This window comes from Lethenteron reissneri, chromosome 18, assembly GCF_015708825.2.
Source record: "Lethenteron reissneri isolate LAM-NWPU_2019-01 chromosome 18, ASM1570882v1, whole genome shotgun sequence".
Classification (NCBI taxonomy): Eukaryota; Metazoa; Chordata; class Hyperoartia; order Petromyzontiformes; family Petromyzontidae; genus Lethenteron; species Lethenteron reissneri.
This window is the reverse complement of record NC_083796.1, coordinates 4,600,705-4,619,497: the sequence shown is the minus strand read 5'-3', so window position 1 is coordinate 4,619,497 and position 18,793 is coordinate 4,600,705. Positions and strand designations below refer to the sequence as shown.

At 45.0% G+C, this 18,793-nt stretch overlaps 1 protein-coding gene across 1 annotated transcript in view; it reads right to left on the bottom strand.

The window, feature by feature from the left end:
- Positions 1-2,582: 2,582 nt before the first annotated feature.
- LOC133343585 (uncharacterized) overlaps positions 2,583-18,793 on the bottom strand; it is a 46,171-nt gene continuing 29,960 nt past the window's right edge. Inside the window, exons 8-20 of the mRNA XM_061553277.1 lie at positions 17,719-17,836; positions 15,717-15,839; positions 14,636-14,758; positions 12,785-12,884; positions 12,412-12,529; positions 10,544-10,720; positions 7,823-8,002; positions 5,922-6,064; positions 5,653-5,764; positions 5,236-5,453; positions 4,866-4,994; positions 3,058-3,129; positions 2,583-2,746 (exon numbers count right to left, since the gene is read on the bottom strand). Of these exons, the coding sequence (XP_061409261.1) occupies positions 4,880-4,994; positions 5,236-5,453; positions 5,653-5,764; positions 5,922-6,064; positions 7,823-8,002; positions 10,544-10,720; positions 12,412-12,529; positions 12,785-12,884; positions 14,636-14,758; positions 15,717-15,839; positions 17,719-17,836 (1,527 nt within the window). The 3' untranslated portion in view covers positions 2,583-2,746; positions 3,058-3,129; positions 4,866-4,879. The remainder of the gene's footprint in view (positions 2,747-3,057; positions 3,130-4,865; positions 4,995-5,235; positions 5,454-5,652; positions 5,765-5,921; positions 6,065-7,822; positions 8,003-10,543; positions 10,721-12,411; positions 12,530-12,784; positions 12,885-14,635; positions 14,759-15,716; positions 15,840-17,718; positions 17,837-18,793) is intronic.

Sequence of the window (18,793 nt, the reverse complement as noted above, 5' to 3'; positions counted from 1 at the left end):
ATATCGCTATTTTTGAGAAGCGACCTGACCACAAGCGATAGCTCAACGAAGTGACTTATCATGTGGAAATGTATAGCAGCCAAATATTTTAAACGCACGTTTCTATTTGTAGAGGGGAAAACCGGAGGACCCGGAGAAAAATCCATGGGACCATGGGGAGAACACGCAAACTCCAAATATACAGGCGTCAGGGTCGGCATGAAACCCACAACCTCTTGTATACCATTCGAGGTAGTTAACATCTCGCCACCGCGATGTTCGGGCCTCGAATGAGGTGTTTATTCTGCACATGCGCGTTGTTCCACTGTGTTCACCAGCGGTTTTTGTGCCCCAGACCTGGATGAGATTATAAGAATGTGACAGCTGGTGTGGACCTTTGGTTTGTGTAGACACGGGGAGAGAATTGTCTTGATGAGCCTCTAGCTGAGAATAGGTTTTCCCCTTTTTTCTGGCAACAAAACAGGTGTTAAGATGTTAAAACACCAAACTGAAACCTTTTACAAGGAATCATGTCTGCATTAACCACAATGCTTGTGGTCAGAATGCAAACAAAAAACATAATCTGATAATATATGCATTGTCTTTGAAACTGATTGGTCCACACCAGACAGCTTTTTTTTGCATTTTGACCACAAGCACTGTGGTTAATGCAGACATGATTCCTTGTAAAAGGTTTCAGTTTGGTGTTTTAACATCTTAACGCCTGTTTTGTTGCCAGAAAAAAGGGGAAAGCCTATTCTCATATTTTGGTACTGGCAAAGGAGGTCCCATGATGGAGCCTCTAGCTGTCCATGCACGTGCTCCAGCTTGTGTGGATTGACCTGGTCAGTACTGGTCAGGTACCAGGTCTGCCCTTGTAATGGAATTAACCGTTTTTTTTACCACAGCTGATTAATGGGCCACTTCATCCAAAATGTCCAATTGCCCGCTGTAGTGTTAGACTCTCGCAGTACAGTGGAGTCTGGATATAAGCAACATGTGTATGGATATGGGGAGAAGGCAAAGGGCAACTTCTGGTATAAGCACACGTTGCTTACATCCGTCTACTGTACATTCTAGCAGTTGCCTCGTTTGCTCTTCACTGTAGCAAATGAATTTGGCCTCAAGACAAAAGACTGCAGTTGTGGCATCTGCAGTATATCCAACGTGAAGATTGTGAAGCGCTGCAGTTTTAACATGCTCATCTTGTTTGCATTAAACAGTTAGAAATGCGTGTCCACACGAAGCACATCTGACTCATAAGTTCTCATAAGCGTGCTCGATTGCATAATTTAAGAAATTAATCTGTTATACATTTAACCGTTCTGCTACTGGCTGCTTGGCACTTTCAGTCTTTGGCCCCTGTGCTAAGCAACCGTGTTAAATAAATAGATTTCCAAGGGTATTCCATGAAGTAAAGAAACATGTCAAGAGTCGTTTGAGAAAACATTTGTCCTAGATTTGAAGCTTTCGTGACTGCAAGGATTCATACTCTTATGTTTTTTTTTTCGTGACTTAACCGAAAAAACCCAAGAGTATAAAACATTTGTCCACATTAAACGACAACATATTTATCTAAAGAGCCACCCGCTACTAAAACGCAGTTGTTTCGGCCATCCATAAGCTTCCTAAACCAAGCATCATGGAAGATTTCTGGTTGGCCACTAAGCAGCACTGCTTGTGCAGCCTCATCACAGGTGAGCCGTCATCGACGTAGAAGCTTCTTTCAGAGGCCCGTCCAGATGGAATACCAAAGGGGGTTAGGTCTGGGCTGTTTGCGAGATGTCCCAGAACATCCCATCCGAGCTTTACCATCAATCCCATTGTCGTATGCGAACAGCGTGTCGCGTGCTTCCCTTTCTCAATCTTCCACGCTGTGTTTCTGATGAATGTCAGCCTTCAATTTGTACTCCAACAAATCATAACACGGAGCACTGGTGGCATCGTCGATTTTCCTGGAAGGCGACTGTCATCGCACCCTGCATGTTCCCAATAGTCTTTCCAGGAGCCGATGGGAGTGTGAATGTTTTTGTTACTGGGTTATTTTACGTTCAGTGCTGCGGCGCTCATAATGATGACTCCAAAATGGGTTAGTCAGTGATGATGTGAGATTTAGGAACAGGGCCAATAAGGTTTTGCCTTGCGGTGTTTCGTTAAAATTAGTTTTGGTCACGTGTGGGTAAACAAGTGGATTCAATCTAGATCTTAAGTTTTCGTGACTGCAATGACCCATACTCTTTAGTTCTTTCGGTAAAGTCACGTAGGTATAAAATAAAATAAATGTAAAAGAAAACAAAATAAAATAAAGAAAATCACGACGTTTCGGAAGCAACACAAGCTTCTGTCATCAGGTGGGACAGCCACAGCAAGAAACAAATTGCTGTCGTGGGCAAAAGAGCTGCTTGTGACAAGATATGATTTCAGGTAAGAGGAGGAGCCAGGGAGGAGAGTGGATTCAGAAAGGGGTGCATTATTTATTTGATGTGTAATTCATATTAGGATTGTGAAACGGGTGGTATTGCAAATGGTACATCGTGCTGGAACCAGACTTGAGCTTCCCCTTGGCCAATCCGCACTCATCACCGATGTGAAATATGGTCAAACAATCCCCGTAACCAACACGGCGCAGAAAGGCCTTGATCCAGTAGTGAACTGACAGAAAGGCCAGACTACATGTACGTATTTATTCATTATAGAAAAGTACAATCGCTCAAAGACAAATACAATTGAAGTCAAGAGGTTTTTTCATATTTTCTGCACCAGGGTCCTGTAAAGGAAAACATAGTTAAACAATGTATCCTTGAAAAAAATATTTATTTCAAAAATATGTCTGAATGTTATTATGCAACAATATTATGCATTAATACTGATGAGACGGAGCGATACAATGTATGTATGTTGAACTTCTTTCGCACCGTACGCGAGCCAATCGTGCTAATCGGAGGAAATCAGCTCAAGGTGCAGGTGACGTGTGGAGGCGGATTTTGGAGAAGCCTTCATCCAGCAGTCGATTGCGGAGCTACTTACAGACAGACCGTTTTATACAAATGTGTCCATTATTGTGAGCCAACAGTGTACCTCATTCAGATGTTTTCATGACAGCAGGTGAAGGAATTTGAATGGAAGGGAGAACTTTGCTGCTGGGTGCATCTACATAAAAAAAAACGTAATGGCATGAGCAATTGATGTACAAAGTGGCTATTTAACTTTTGGTATTTGAATACAAACTGCCAGATGTTCTAATATTTTACCCACTGACAGTCTACTTCTCAACGATCTCAGTTACGCCATGTAATATTTAAGAAAAAAAAAACATCGTAAAAGATCAAATACGTGGTTCGCCAAACTGTGATATCATCGACAGAAAATAATTCTCAACCCGAAAACACTTACCGATCTAGCACGATGGAGCCTATCCATACCCAAAGTAGTTCCGCTTGAAGAGACATCACTTTTTCCTCGTTAACAAAGTCCCTTTTCAGAGGAGGACGGCGACAGTTTGAGACGGCTTAAACTGTGGTCATTAAGTTTACAGGCGCGGGAAGTGGATTCCGGGATCTCTGTTACGTTACCGCGTGGGATTCCTATTAATAAAGTGAGGAATGGGGACCTGTCGCCATTACCCGGTGATTAATGGACACGGCGCAAAGCGATTACGGCGGAGGGCTGGCCGGCGCGTGGGGGCCGCCCCGTGGACACTCCCCCGTGAGCCCTCCAGTAATTTGTTTCAGGATTATGAGGCCGGCTGGAAATTGCCTGGGGATAAGTGGGCCCAGAGAGCTTCCCAAACAGATTTGTACGGCATCGAGGCCGCGCCTCGCGCTCAGCACCCTGTCCATCTCGCCGGGCGCATGATAAACGACGCGTCCTGCACCGCCGCGCTACCGGGTAGAGGGGGGGGGGCCCGCGTCCAGTTTCCCCGCCGGTTTTTCCGCCTCCCCCATTACTCAGTTAATGAAACAAGTGGGGTCATTTATTGCGTGGCCCGGAGAGTTAGGAGACCTCTTCACATAATTAGGCTTTGGTCAATATCCACCAGTTGTTGACTATTGAGTCTGCACGGGGATAGCCTCGCTGCTGTTGCCGCTGTAACTAGGCATCAAGTGCAAGGCTAATTGATCTCACCAGATAATTTCTTGAACAGACACGGGACACTGCTGTTTTCTTGCCAAGCACAAATTGTGCCTCTAATACTGGATTGCCCACAGGCTAAACAAAATTCCGTGCTGGAACTAAAAAAGGAGAATTTCAAAAGAGCATGTGCACACTGAAGTGTGTGTTTTTTTTATATTCGGAAAAGTTTGTACAAAAAATGCATAATGTGCACTTCAGTGTGACTTTCAATTACGTTGTTCAATTTGTGGCTAAATACCTGCATTCTGAGCATAATCGCTTCCCAAGGCAGAGGTTTTAAAACAAATAGCTGCATTAACGTATGTAACACACCTTGGTGCAAAGCGCTCCGATGTGTTTTCGGCTTGTACCGCGTGTTGTTTCGCCACAATGTCCGACGTTTCACTCCACGTGTTGACAGCTTTTTCAGAAACTGCATTAAGCAGTTCACATCACTCAGTGCAACCCGAAAACACGACGGCGAGCGACACAGCACGACCGCACAAAAACCTACGCGTTATTACACTTTGGTGTAACTTTTCACTATTTTTCTCGCTCAATTTTTACGCAAAGTACTTGAATGCGAAGACCTCGGGGGGGGGGGGCCGGCCCAGGACACACGGTGGCGGGACGACGTCGCTCGGCTAGCCTGGGAACAACGCCTGGGAATTCTCCAGGAAGGGCTCGAGTCTGTCGCCAGGGAAAGGGAGGTCTGGGCCACCCGACTCAACACGCAGCCGCCACGGATTGAGACACGAATCGAACGAACGAACCTGAACGTTGAGGACTATTGCTGGCCTGCAGTCGAACTCATCACAGGAAAGTAAGATCTCAGGTAAACGGCGTGTGACAATACTCGTGGTCTCCTCTCCGTAGGCTTGTTGATGTCAGGCAACCTGGAACTGCAATACAGTTTGTGTCTTTTGTTAATAAAGTGTGTGGATCTATGAAATCCGCTCGTGATTGGTGGATTATTACATGACAACATCAGAGATGGCGATAACTGGGGATGTTTTTTCATATAGCAGTGGCATTAAGTAGAGCTACTGATAATGAACACATCTACTGCATTGAACAACAAAAAACCCTGTAACTTTGTGGATTTATTTATTTTCAAGTAACGTGACACCAAACAATGTTTACCTGACATTTTGGTGGCCAATGACGACGCGGCACAGGTCCATCTGTTGGATTCTCGGCAAATCCACGCACGTGGTTGGTGCCGGACGTTCCTCGTCACCGGCAAAATCAGGAGGCACCGGAGCACGTGATGGCCACCAGTCTCTGGAGTCCATGGCTTGGCACGCAGAGCTGCCCGTTACGTTGATGGATTTTGACCTTTGCGCGTCTTTAGTATTCGACTTGTGAGGACAAAACAAACAAAAACAGCTGTAACTTCGCAACGACTGTCGACGCTGCCATTGCGGTGTGCCGTGTGAGGTAAACACGTGGCAGCATGACGGCCATCATTGCGCCGTTAACAAATACCGTACTGCGTAAGCAAATGTGGACTTTTAATGTCAACGTTATTGCAATTACGTTTTTGAAAGGCAATATTACCTCGCTTGTGTATCCATCTGTTGCAGGTTTATTATGCTGGCACATCAGAGGAGCACGTGTACGCGAAACCAGATGTGTTCGGTATTCTTTTCCTGGTTTGAAACGTAGTGACCTACAAGGAGGAAAAATATGAAATTGGGGGAGGGGGGAGGGGGGAAAAAAAATGTCAGGATATTTTTTTCTTCCCATTTTGGAATAAGCACTCTGATGTTTTGTAAAACTGCAGGGAAGACTCGTGAGGTGAGCACATAGCCGCTGCGCCGGGACACCTGTCTGGCGAGGCAAGGAGAGGCTTCCGCAAGAAGAGGCCGCAATGCGTCTCGACAACGCTCATGCACGCCGTGAGGAAGCCGGCGGTCCGCTGCCGCTCCGCCCCGAGAATCTTCAGCCTCCGGCTCCAAATCGAGGTCCACTGCAAGAACAACATCCTGCATAACGCACGGGCATATCATGACTTTGAAACCCCCCGCCCACCTCCTACGCATTCCACAAGTAGTGACTAATCCCATATCTGCATTTCCCATAAATATGCTAAAATCCTCTTGATATAAAAATTATTTTGTCAAGGCGCTCTTCCCCCCTCCAACCCAGCTTAAATATACGCTGCCAAGCTTGGTAGTGTTTCATTCAGACGCTGTCTTTCCGACAGCCCTGTTCTTCACCTGAGGACGGCTGCTTGCGTTGTGGCCGAAACGTCGTGAGAATTATTTTATGATGTTTTATTATTATTATATTATTTCCCTTCTACGTGACTTTATCTAAAGAACCAAGAAGAGAAAAATGTAACAACAACGTTTGAGTCATAGAGGGTAACCAGAGGCTCGGGTGGGGTGGGGGGTCCTAGACATACAGGTTACTGGGAACACAGTACGGTTGACTAATCACCGGGCCATCACTCCACCGTTTTGCTATACTATTTGTTTAACACTGTTGCAAGTGAATAGAATGTCCAGCAAAATAATCAGCATCACCATTCACAAACACCACCTTAATGCACGGAATTATATCAGTGTAGCCAGGTAGCTCAGTGGTCAGAGCACTGAGCTGCATTGCTCAGATTCTGGATTTGTGCACGGGCAGCCACCCATGAATCAATTGGTTTCTCAAGTGTAGTGTATTGTCGGTCTCAGTCCAGTCACCAATGATTGCACAGCAAGCATCCATTACATAGAATATTGGTTTGCACTTAATACGGTTAAATTCCAGCTGGGAGAATGAAAAGATTGTCTGGTTGACTGCCCTTGCAAAGAACATTTCTCTGTAGCAGGGTGTGTGGGAAAGTGCCCCTCTCCCCCTAGTGGGTGGATAAAAAAGTAACTTGAAGGAATCTCAGAAGTAGCTCCATGATATACAGTTCCACGAAGCCATTCTCTAGCACACTGCGAGAGTTCCAACTGGATTTTCGTGACATGAAGCCAATAAATAAAATGTAGCAAAATACGTTACAATAAATTTTTTTTTTTAAAGCATCAGGAATTGTTCGAATTTAAAAGTGAAGATTTAAAAAATATATATATATTTGTACGTACTGCGTGAACATTGACTGATGTTGTGCACAATTGGCATTTGCGAAATGTGAGCACACTACACAGGATAATTGTTTTTTACCCTTTTATCTGGCAACAAAACTGATACCTTTTTTTTTTACAAGGAGTCATGTTTGCATAGACCACAATATCTGCGGTCGGAATGCAAACAAAAAACACAACTCTGACAATGTATGCACTGTCCTTGAAATGTATTGGTCCACACCCGAGACAGCTTTTCTTAGAGCCTAGTCTCACATGGGTTGGACCAGATGACGCCAAAAGGCGCAGGTATTGTGGTCAATGCAAACATGACTCTTTGTAAAAAAAAAAGGTGTCAGTTTTGTTGCCAGATGAAAGGGTAAAACACCAATGATCATATTTTGCTACTGACAAAGGAGGTTCCAATGGCACACTACACATGTTCAAACTTGTATACTCTTTTCGTGGACTACACTCTGGCAAATGAAGAATTGTATTTAATCTTAGCTGCCTGCTCCATGAACAGTGCAACCAACCCAAAGTGTTAGAGAATGGTCCACGGAATCAGTTATCACAGAACTACTTCTGACATTCCTTTTAACCCACAAATATCTAATGGGCCTTTTGATGAAACGTGAAACTGTATTCAACTGCAAGCTCACCTCCTTTCGGTGGTTATACAAGTTGTTTCGGACCCTCGAGACAATGAAACTTGTCTCTCCCCATGATCGCAGATTCTGTTCCATACGCTTGTTTTGGACTTGGACACGGTACTTGTGAACGAGGCAGGCCAGCCTCTCTCTCTGTAGCTTGGTGTACTGCTCCATGGCATTCACAAGCACCTTCGCAATCATTTGCACAACAGCATCAACAACCCCTGTACAAATAAATACCTAACAGGATTATGGTTTTTTTCCTGTTTCACAACAAGATACGTGAGTGCTTCTCTGCTTAAAATGTAAAGGTGCAGTAGTAATAGGTTTTTACCCTTGTAACTGGTACAAAATCTGACACCTTTATACAAGGTATCATGTTTGCAATAACCTCAACACAAGAAGTCAAAATGCAAACAAAAAGAAACAACTCTGATGATGATAATGATATGCACTGACCGTGAAGTTGATTGGTTCACATCCGAGACAGCTTTCTTTAGAGCCTAGTCTCCATTGGTGTTGGACCAGGTGCAGCCCTGCAATTGCTCGTTCACGCTACTGCTGGCGGAAGGGCCTCCACTAAGGGAGCTCTAGAGAGTCCCTCTGGACGGTATTTTCCCCACTCTTTCACACCGGCCAGACATATTGGAAGAGGTGGGAGTACGCACTTCTTACGTGAACTCAAACAATCCTAATTTCGTAGCGCGCGGCAATTGGTCGCTCAGCTTCACGTTAGAGTTGCAAAGAGGGAACGGGGTCAGTTGCCTAAAGCCGTGCCCCTTGCATCCGCGGGTCCCTCCCCTTTTAACGGAGCTGGAAAACGCAAGTTGAAAATTTGCTCAGCAGGAGGTTACTCTTATCACAAAGGGCGCAATTACCTCTATGTAATAGGCTACTCTATCAGTGCACAAGACGACCACTGGCAGTGCTACAAAAACACACGAAGTACATTGTCGGAGGCTTGCTAAGGTGCCGTTAATTGGCACCTGCTATTAATGACGCAGATTGTATTACTTCAAAAAACATTTTCGGTCAACGCCATCCCATTCGGTACATATATATCCATAAGTGTTATTTAAATGATTTGCAAGAATTCCAGGGTTATATTTGACCAGGGGCTCAACTGTTGTTGGAAACACTATCAGCGCTTGTAATGTCATCCAAAGGTTAATTAGGGCTATGTTAGAACCACCTTCACCTGCTTATCGGACGCACACAATCCCATGCACTCACCACCGTTGTTTATTTTCCACAATCTGCGTGGAATTAAGGAAACGCGCCCGCCCTTGTCGTCGCCTCGTCCCGGTTAGGTGCAAGAAACTAAACTTAAGTTATACAAAATCCACCACGATCAGAGTACGCTATTCCAGTGTGAAAATTATAAAAAAAATTTGTAAATAAGATATCTATACTTTGTTAATCTACTGCTGGATAATGTCTTCATCATTCCGTGTCGGTCTTGGGGCCCGTTTAACCATACATCACCACGCTGGTCAGTGCAGCTTGGATCCCAGGACTGGATGTGATAACACATTCCTGCGGAGGGAGCTGGTAGGAACGTTGGGTTACTCGGTCAATGGCCAGGGTCAACGGCGGCGTGGTGTATTCCGCAAATATGCCCGACTGTGAGGGCGGGCACAAGCCGGCGTGAGTAGGTTGACCAGCCCCTCCCCACCCAGCCCCACCCCTCCCACCCCCTCCCCACCCTCCCCACCCAGCCCCTCCCCACCCTCCCCACCCTCCCCACCCAGCCCCTCCCCACCCAGCCCCTCCCTGCACGACGGACACAATAATCCTCTGTGGGCTGCTGTAACCAGGAGGTTCCTACCAGTATCACCCACCACTGATGATAGTTGTGGCCGGATATCAAACTCACTGCACCACCACTGCCCCTATATGTTTATGCTTGGCTAGTAATGACATAAATATGTAACCCCGTATGCCGTTCATAAAAATAAAAAACAGTGTGGTTTGTCATTACATGGGCACTTTGCATTGTCATTTGCAAGCTACCTTGAGATGCCTTTTAAAAGTTGCTGCTGCAGACGGTTTATCATTCGGAGTGGAACATTTTAGGTAAAAGCAATTATACAAGGAAACTGTTTTGTCTCCACATATACATTTTTTAAAAATGAATTCAGCAATGCACGAGTTTATGTACTGCATCGCCTTTGGCATTCACTGAGCATTCATGGTTTATGTGGAGTATCCTTGCCAATGACATCTGGAATCCAACAGCAAGCCTGACTTCGAATGGCAGGACCTCGAAGGTCGAAGCCAGTGCAGAGTTTCCTTTTGTAAACAAATACGACTTGATAACATCGGACTGAAGAGGGTGATTGTTTAAAGCATAGATGTATTTGGACACGGAATGGAGCTCTGCTTGTTTATATTAGCAGGTTACGTTTAATGTCATCAGTTTTCTTTTTCTTCCACTTAGGAGCCCATTGACAGCGCAAGCATCTTCCTGCATGGCGTGGCCTGGTAATTAAAGAACACATTTTGGTTTCACCTATCACCGCACTGGGTCGATAAAACGAGTACCACTTTGTCGGGGAAGGCAAAACTTGTTGTCCTGTGGAAAGCTCTGCTCTTGCCAGAGCAATGCGGAAATCCCATCGCAAGCTCAGGGCTGTAAACGGCGGGTGAGCGCTTCCTCAAATACGAATTTGATCAGGGAAGCACTTTGACTGTGCTCGACTCTATCGAGGCGAGTGGCTCCCTCCTCACCTCGCACACGCGAGGATGCAGTCGCCCGTCCCGGAGGCCGCGTTTGAGGACCATCGCGTTGTGCTGCAAGTCCATCCACGTGAAGTGGATGCAGCCGTGTTGCCCAGCTTCCACCTGCAGGACGTCATCAGCAGTGACGCGACACTTCTCCAGGTCTTCGGGCCGTGTTGCTTGTCCCTGTGAGATGCAAAGGGCTTGAAAGAATTCCATTTAATTTGCGTTTGTGAGCTGGCACGAGCACTGTCGTGTTGTTTGTTTCGGTTGACTTAAACTCACATCAATTTGTTAATCCACTGCTGGATGGAGGGCTTCCCCATGCTGTCTCAAACGTGGGAGGTTGTTTGACCATATTTCACCCGCGCCGGTCAGTGCGAGATTCTGAATGGTTGGAGCCCAGGCCACTGATGTTAGCCGTGAACGGGTATCAAACTCAGGCCACGAACCACTGCACCGCTGTTAATAATTGCCAACCTTGACATATGCAACGTGTGCAGTGATAAGGCAAAGGGTGCTTGCTCGTTGCCATTGCTGACGGAGGGACCTTCAAGTTCATTTATTAGGTATAGCCCTGTGAGCCATTTGGCTCTTGAATCGGGTGCAACCGCAACAAACAAAAAACAAAAACATGAACAAAAAACATCTTTAAAGTGAATATGTGACGAAGTCCAAACAAAAAATCCAAGAAAAGACAGCAAAATATTGCAGAAAAAAATCACCGTACACCAACGCTGTGTGCAAAAATCCCAGTAGGATGCAAGTCAAACAACCAACAACAACCACAAGACAACTTAGATTAAGGCCATCAGTCTAACTCTGTACTACAACAAACAAACATGGCTAAACCAATACACTTTTCGAAATCACCAAAATAAAGCCATGAAAGCAATGAGAGCGGTACTCTGGAGAGCCACTCTTCTAAAGCGACTTTTGGCCTACTCTTCCATGCTGGCCAGAGGCCTTGGAAGAGGACTGTAATGAGAGCGTACTCGAAACACCGAAAGCCACTGCAGGTGTACAGTACTCTGCGTCGTGAAGAAAAGTCTGGAAACGTTCACACAAAAAAGTTAAAATGGGACCTTTTCGTACCCACAGACAAACGTGTACACGCCGTATCCAAGCTACTAAATACACAGTGCGTGTGGCATTTGCAACACAGCTGCACATTATTTTAGTTCGGCAAAAAACAAATACTGTGCGCGCTGACATGAAAGTACAGTGGGGTGTTTGAAATACACAACTTGATATAAGTTCTCTGCTGATCTTTGATCAACCTATAAGGCAAGACATTTGAAACCCCACCATCACAGAAACACATGTTGCTCCACAGATATTTATGGCACAAACGCTTTCCACCACACAGGCGTCTGTAAATAGACATGTGCCCCAGCAGTGTAAATTGTCATGCCCATGATCATTTCGGAAGCTAAGCAAGAATGACCATAGATAGTGTTTCGATAATCGGCTGCTGTTGGGGAGATTATATAGTGGGCAGCATAGGGCAGGGCAGAAAACTAAATGTGTGAACTGTACTCTTTCTTTTTTTCGGTAAAGTCACGTAGGTAAAAAATTAAAATAAATGAATTTTTAAATGTTTTAAATACATTTTTACCTACGTGACTTTACCGAAAAAAACAAAGAGTATGAATCCTTGCAGTCACTAAAACTTCAAATCTAAGTGTGTACTGTACTATGCTCCCACGTCTATGTTACCCAACGTTCACCAACCCTCACTGACCGGCGTGGTGAAGTATGGTCAAATAACCCCTCCACCACCCTCACGCCACGGAGAGGCTTTTAATTTGGCAATGGAATCACACGCAACAAAAAAATGGCTGCACGTGTGTTTAGTATGTGGTGGCGGTACTGACACAATCGTGGTTCGGTTCTCTCTGTAGTGGGTGAACGACTTCCTTCGCCTGGGACATCTCTGCCTCCTCGCGCGAGTCCACGATGTGCTGATGTCTCATGCCCCCTGCACGGTTCTCCCTGCGCCAAGAAGGAAGGGCAGAAGAGTTATCACTGCGGTTCGTAAATTGCGGCTCCACTGACGTTATAAACTGGGTCACGCTCGCCAGGCAATTTATTGGCACTTAAAACGTTACCTGTGTTATGAAACGGGGAAAGCACATTTCACAAAAAATGTCCAAACACGTTCTCTCAAATTTATATATTTTTTTCATGATAAACAGTGGCACGTGACACGAGAATTAGCGGACAAGCCAACTGTCAATATAGACTCACAATCCTTGCAGCCTTGTTTGCAGTTCCGCTCTCAAGGTATTCTGAATGGTGTTTTCGTGGCAAGAGAAGGCAGATTCAGAACTGCACAGTTGTTGAATCGCTGGGAGAGAAAGAACGATATGATGGATGTGCAAGAAATCATTCCAAGAAACATCGTAATGTGTATTTATCGCTTAGCCTTGTAAACACATCTCTGGGCCGGTCCATCGCTGGATAAGCCAGTTTTTCATCAAAATGACCACTCTTCCCATTGTCTGTTTAAAAGACCTTTTCATTGCTCAGCGATCAGGCGTCTTCATAGCTACTCTTTCACAGTTAACCCTTCCACTGATCGTACCTGTGAGTAGAGTAGCCACTTTAATGGAAAAAAAAAAACACCAGGGGCATATCATGGAAACATCTCGCAATATCTGAAGAAGCGGTGAACTACATGTAAATGCATTGTCTGGAATGGTGAATTATTAGACAACAGACAAATACCGCGACTTTTAATGACATTGTTATTCATTCATTTGTACAGAAAAGCCCCACTGAGTTTCAAGACATCTTGAGGTGGTTCCTGCTATGTTTTGCAGCAGAGGGTGACATTTTCTACGCAGATTTTCCCCAATTGAGGAATATTCAGGTCTTTTTTCAACATTTTTGCAAATTTGGACCTTGACGCCAGCACACATAATTAGGATCCCTTAACATTGACTGTGAAGAAGACGGCACAAATGTAACGACTAACACGCCCGCAGAATTAACCATGGTGTCTGTGGCGCTGTAACCGTAAAACTCTGCTACAAATTGGAAAAACTGCGACCACTCGACCAAGTCACCGCCCATGTCCCGGAATGACTTACATATTTCCCAGGGCAAACAGGCCCAGCTTAAATATACGCTCCAAGCTTGGTGGTGTTTCATTCTTCACCTGAGTACGGCTGCTTGCGTTGTGGCCGAAACGTCGTGAGAATTATTTTATTGTTTTATTTGTATTATTTTAGTACTTCCCTTCTACGTGACTTTACCGAAAGAACCAAGAAGATGAATCCCTGCAATCACGAAAGCTTTAAATCGAAATAAATAGCTCTTTTTCAGAAGCGAACTGGCCACAAATGATGGCTCAACGAAGTAGCTTATCACGGGGGCATTTATAGCAGCAAAATAACTCTCAACGCACGTTTCTAAATGTGGAGGGGAAAACCGGGAGGTACCCGAAGAAAAATCCACACGACCACGGGGAGAGAGACACGCAAACTCCAAATATACAGCAGCAGGCGTCAGCGTCTGGATCGAACTCACGACCTCCTGCATACCAGGCGAGGGAGTTAACATCTCGCCAATGCTGGTTTTTCCAGTTTTTTCGAGGATTAAATTTCGATTTAAAGCTTTCGTGACTGCAGGGATTCATCTTCTTGGTTCTTTCGGTAAAGTCACGTAGAAGGGAAATAAAAAAATAACAAAAAATTAAACATAATAAAATAATTCTCACGACGTTTCAGCCACAACGCAAGCAGACGTTTCGGCCACAATGCAAGCAGCCATCCTCAGGTGAAGAACAGGTCTGTCGGAAAGACAGCAAAGACAGCTGTCCTCCAATCCAGGTGAAGAACAGGTCTGTCGGAAAGACAGCAAAGACAGCTGTCTCCCCGGCAGACCTGGTCTTCACCTGAGGACGGCTGCTTGCGTTGTAGCCGAAACGTCATGAGAATTATTTGTAATGTTTTATTTTCATTATTTTATTATTTCCTTTCTACGTGACTTTACCGAAAGAACCAATAAGAAGAGCTATATAGCTCAGTTGGGGTCTTACCTGGTAAAATAAAATTAAAAAAACAATTCATAGTTTAGTTGGGGTGGCAACCATACCTGTGAGAGCGCTCGTCAGAAGCTGTTGGCTGTAGAGCTCAAGCCGACAGGGCAGTGCCGGTAACTCCCCAGAAACGAACTCCACGGCCGGGACAGGAGGCAGCAGTTCCTCCGCAGAAGTCCCTGCACAAGGGAGCAGCAAGGGCACGGGACACCTGTTGGAAATATACCGCCGTGCAAAAGTATTCATGCCGAACGACAAGATATTGACAAGGACAATGATGATAGTCATCAGCAGCCAGCAGCCATCATCAATCCACTCGTGGATGAAGGCCTCCACAAGTTGTCGTCACGTCTCACCACGGTCCTGCGATGCCACAATCCATCGAGCGTATGCCATGCAAAATGTTCCATCTCCGTTGTGGTTGTCCTCTCTGGTTGCCACTCTGTCATTGTTCTTGGCCTACATCGGCCATGCGTCCTGTCCAAGCCCACTGACTTTTCTTCTATATGGTTTCTCTCACGAATGTTCTCCAATCCATGTGCTTCTCTCTCTCTGCATCTCAGTGTAATTCCAAGCAATGCACCTTTCCATGCTTTTGTTCGTACTTTTCAAATGTTGTTTCATCTTCTTTTCCAAAATAAAAATTTTCTTAGGTAATATACACTGATTAACACCTTTATTAAGTTTGGAACATCGATATGTTTGTTTTTACATGATTGCGTTCAGTCATGCTCAGAATGTCGAATCATTTCCTGATAAGTTGAATAATAGAAAGACTTCTGGTGAATATTAGCAAATAAGTCTGCATTCCACGAGTCAACGTAATTCCCTGCTCAAATGAGCATTGAGGCAATTCCTATGTATAGCCTTGAGCCAGTGGTAGAAATTCCACATTCCCATGGTGGGGATGAGTCGCTCCGCAGGGCAACCAATTTTATTCACCTGAGGACGGCTGCTGGCGTTGTGGCCGAAACGTCGTGAGAATTTAATAGTTTTATTATTTATTATTTCCCTTCTACGTGACTTTACCGAAAGAACCAAGAATAGGGCAACCACTGTTGTCCTTTTTGAGAGGCCCTCCAATAATAATAATAACACAGAGGTAGGAAACACCAGGCTCGACGCGACGCGTTTCACCTGACTCTCGCAGCACGCGGCTCAGAGACTCGTGGAACCTCACGAGGCCTGCGTACACCTGGTCACGCTGTGGCCCCGACGCCGCGGGTGAGAGCCGGGCACCGGCATCAGCGCAGGCGAAGTCTAGGACAAGACAAGAGAAATTCATTTTCGCCGGGGGCAGAGCCGAGAGAATAAATCACGGCCTTTAGGTCAGGCAGCTGGCTCAGGCGATAAGGAAGCTGGAACACCCAGGGCAGACTCCCGTTGCCTGTGCCCTGCACAGCCAACAAAACAGCTTAATCAACGGCCGGACAGAGGCGTTTGGCTTTTCTGCGCACACCCTTTGAGGTAAAGTGCGACCAAATACGGAGCCGAGTTTATGTGTCCCCAATGTCCAGAACTGTCACTTTAAAGCGTGTATATTGGCACTGTCACGATTTTACAAGCGTGGGACTTGACACCACTACGCTGGGAGTAACGCCGCCGTTCTTGTATTGAGAAAGAGTTTTGACAGGCCGCGTGGATGAAGATTAACTCGGCGTCTTTAAAGCTGGCTTGCTCTTTTTTTCTTCCAGCAATTAATACGCCGTCGTCATTATAATGCACACGGTATGTACGAGAGGCTCGCGATGTCAACACAGCAACGATGATGAGTTTAACCGCAGACTTGTTGGCCATGACGCGCTGGTGACAGACGTAGGAGGTACTGACTGCAGGTACAAAACTTTCGCGTTGAGCCCCAGGCAGGAAATGAACGCGTTTGCACAAAGAGTTAATGCCCCGTGATTAATGTTGCAGTTGTTTTAGCTGCAACTTTAAATGGTGATAAATCTTACTTTGAAAAAATTATCTGATGTTTCACAATGCACATTTATTAATGTGATGCACCGTGAAAGCAAATGTACTTTTTAGCTTGGACAAATGGGTAAATTCTCCCTTTTCTATATTTTAATCGAGAGAAAAAAATCCACAGTTTCCACGTAAAAACTGGGAATGATTCAGCACATGTTTACCGCAGTGTACCATGTATTGCAGTAGCCATATAGTAGCCTTACGTAGCCACGGTTTACACTACGAGAAATACTGTTGCGGTACTGACATGGCACAAATTGAGTATCACATTAATTATTGGCATCATACAAATTTAAGCTTTTACAGACTTTTGAAACACCATGTACATTTAACGACATGCAATTACAATTTGACCAAACACTGTAAACATTTTTACGTCCTTTCCCCACACCTCTGATTAGCAGTTGGCTTTGTACGGTGCAACACAAGTCCAACGTACATACTTGCTTTCGACATTACACATCGGAACACCAGCTTCTGAACAAACGCAAACGTAGAAAATTTCCAATCTGCTGCTGGCTGAAGGCTTCCCCGCCCCGAAGCTGTCCCCATCTCTCACGGCCCTGCGATGCAACAATCCATCTAACGCAGCGGTCGGGAACCTATGGCTCGCGAGCCATATATGGCTCTTCCGGTGACGGCATATGGCTCCCAGACAATTTTGAGTTGAAAAAAAAATAAAAAAAATCAGTTTGGAACTGATTTTAAAATACTTGTGATATTGCTTAATAATACTGTGTCATTTTAAAGTAAACAGAAATTAGTTTTGAAGATAAATTTCACGGGTCACGGGGCCTCAACGCCTGCATGAAGCTCAACCTCACCACGTACGAACCAGACTACAAGGCCATCAGCAAAACCATGCGGCACCAGAAGTCGCATTAAAAGTAAGACATATTTAATTTATTATACGTTAAAAATACTATATGGCTCTCAATGCAATATATTTAGAAATATTTGGCTTTTATGGCTCTCCCAGTCAAAAAGGTTCCCGACCCCTGATCTAACGCCTGCACACCCATGAGCTGATTTCAGTCTCAACGCAGCTCGAAAAACGTTAACATTTTCTTCTAAAAGAATCGCCTTCAAGCATTTCGCTATTAGATCGTGGCCCTAATTATCGCGCTCAGTCGGCTGCCCGTTGCCTCGTCTCTCGCACGGTGCCCACCGTTTGGTCGTCGAGCGGCAGGCTCGGGGCGGACGGACCGCACGGGACTCCACTTTTCATTCGACGGTGGCAGGAGCCTCCCTCGAGTTGCAGCGTGTCCGTTTGTATCTGCCTCCAGCTGTGCCGACCATCGTTCACTCGCATGTAATGAACACGAAGGGGCTCGCGACCAGCCTCCTCCATGCTGCCAAATCTGTCACATTTCAATGTATTCACCATTGCGTTGAGCGTTTGGCATAATTTAAATTGAGCTGAAAAACGGACGCGTGCAAGCACGGGATGACGGTGGGCACGTGACGCTCGCCGTCGTCGCGGGATGCAACGCCGCTGCAGCAACGTGACCACCAACTCTGGTGCATCATTCAAAATAGCGGAATTTTTTGTTATTTTACCTTTTTTCTGGCAACAAAACAGCTGTGTTAAGATGTTAAAACACCAAACTGAAACCTTTTACAAGAATCATGTCTGCATTAACCACAATGATTGTGGTCAAAATGCAAACAATATACACGCAATATATGCATTGTCCTTAAAACTGATTGGTCCACACCAGAGATAGCTTTCTTTTGAGCCTCGTCTCAAACGATGTTAGACCAGAAGTGTGGACAATGCATATATTACACTGGTCAACACACTTTTTCTGGCATAAGGTATTCCAACGGTTTTAAAGTAATTTGGGGGTGCTGATTCCAAATCTGGCATCAGTTTTTGTTTATCACATCAGGTTTTTGAGATATCAAATATTGCATTTTCAACAAAAACGGCAGAAGAAAAATATTAAATAAATGTGAATTTCTACATAAAATGATATTATAAACACACGATCCTAAAAATACAGCACCATATTTTAACACTAAAGCAGTCATTGACTCGCAACAACTTGCAATCATAAGTGACAGAGTTAATTTCGGGTAAAATCAATGAAAATGGGGTATGCTGATAGCATAAAAATGATGTGATAGAGCAAATCTGAGATCAGATTTGGAATCAGCACCCTGAAATTAGTCTAAAACAGCTGCAAAAGTCCAGGCCAGATTATTTTTTTGTTGTTGACCAGTGTTATCAGTGTTTTTCC